Source organism: Morone saxatilis, unplaced genomic scaffold (assembly GCF_004916995.1).
Source record: "Morone saxatilis isolate NCDOM2014 unplaced genomic scaffold, NCSU_SB_2.0 Contig7, whole genome shotgun sequence".
NCBI lineage: Eukaryota > Metazoa > Chordata > Actinopteri > Moronidae > Morone > Morone saxatilis.
In genome coordinates this window covers 8,952,910-8,953,424 of record NW_023340246.1, presented here as the reverse complement: position 1 = coordinate 8,953,424, position 515 = coordinate 8,952,910, and the positions used below count along the sequence as shown (strand labels likewise).

Genomic DNA, 515 nt, shown 5'->3' with positions numbered 1-515 from the left:
TGTGTGTTTGTGTGAGAGAGAGATAGAGACAGCCAGTCCTCTCTGCAGAGTCATCCTTCTGGAAAAGGAAAAGTGCCAAAAACTCTTTACTCTTGCGGTAGTGTCCTCGCTGTGAGGGACCACTGCTGAAAGGAGGCAGAAGAAACCCTGACTGTCAGTGGGGATTAAAGGGGTTCACAGTGAGGACGACTGCTAACCTGTTCGTATTTATACAGCTGGAGACAGAGAGGGAGAGCAGCGGAGAAGGAGGAGAGAGGGAGAGTGAGGTCTGGAGAGGGATGATGTTTGTTTTTTGAAACGTTTTACACTTCTGTCCGGTTTCTTTTAACTCTGTGTGTTTGTGTGTTGTGTGTGTGTGTGTTTTCTAGGTTTGTGTGTGCACAGTTGCCTAACCCAGTGCTGGAGAGCATCAGTGTGATTGACACACCAGGGATTCTCTCAGGGGAGAAACAGAGAATTAGTCGAGGTAAGAGACACTCATGATCCTCTGCTGTTTATGTTAATGTGTGTGTGTG

General features: G+C 47.4%; 1 protein-coding gene across 1 annotated transcript in view; it reads left to right on the top strand.

Moving 5' to 3' along the window:
* ehd3 (EH-domain containing 3) overlaps window positions 1-515 on the top strand; it is a 14,705-nt gene that overhangs the window by 3,451 nt on the left and 10,739 nt on the right. The window contains exon 3 of the mRNA XM_035678164.1: window positions 369-466. Coding sequence (XP_035534057.1) covers window positions 369-466 — 98 coding nt within the window. The remainder of the gene's footprint in view (window positions 1-368; window positions 467-515) is intronic.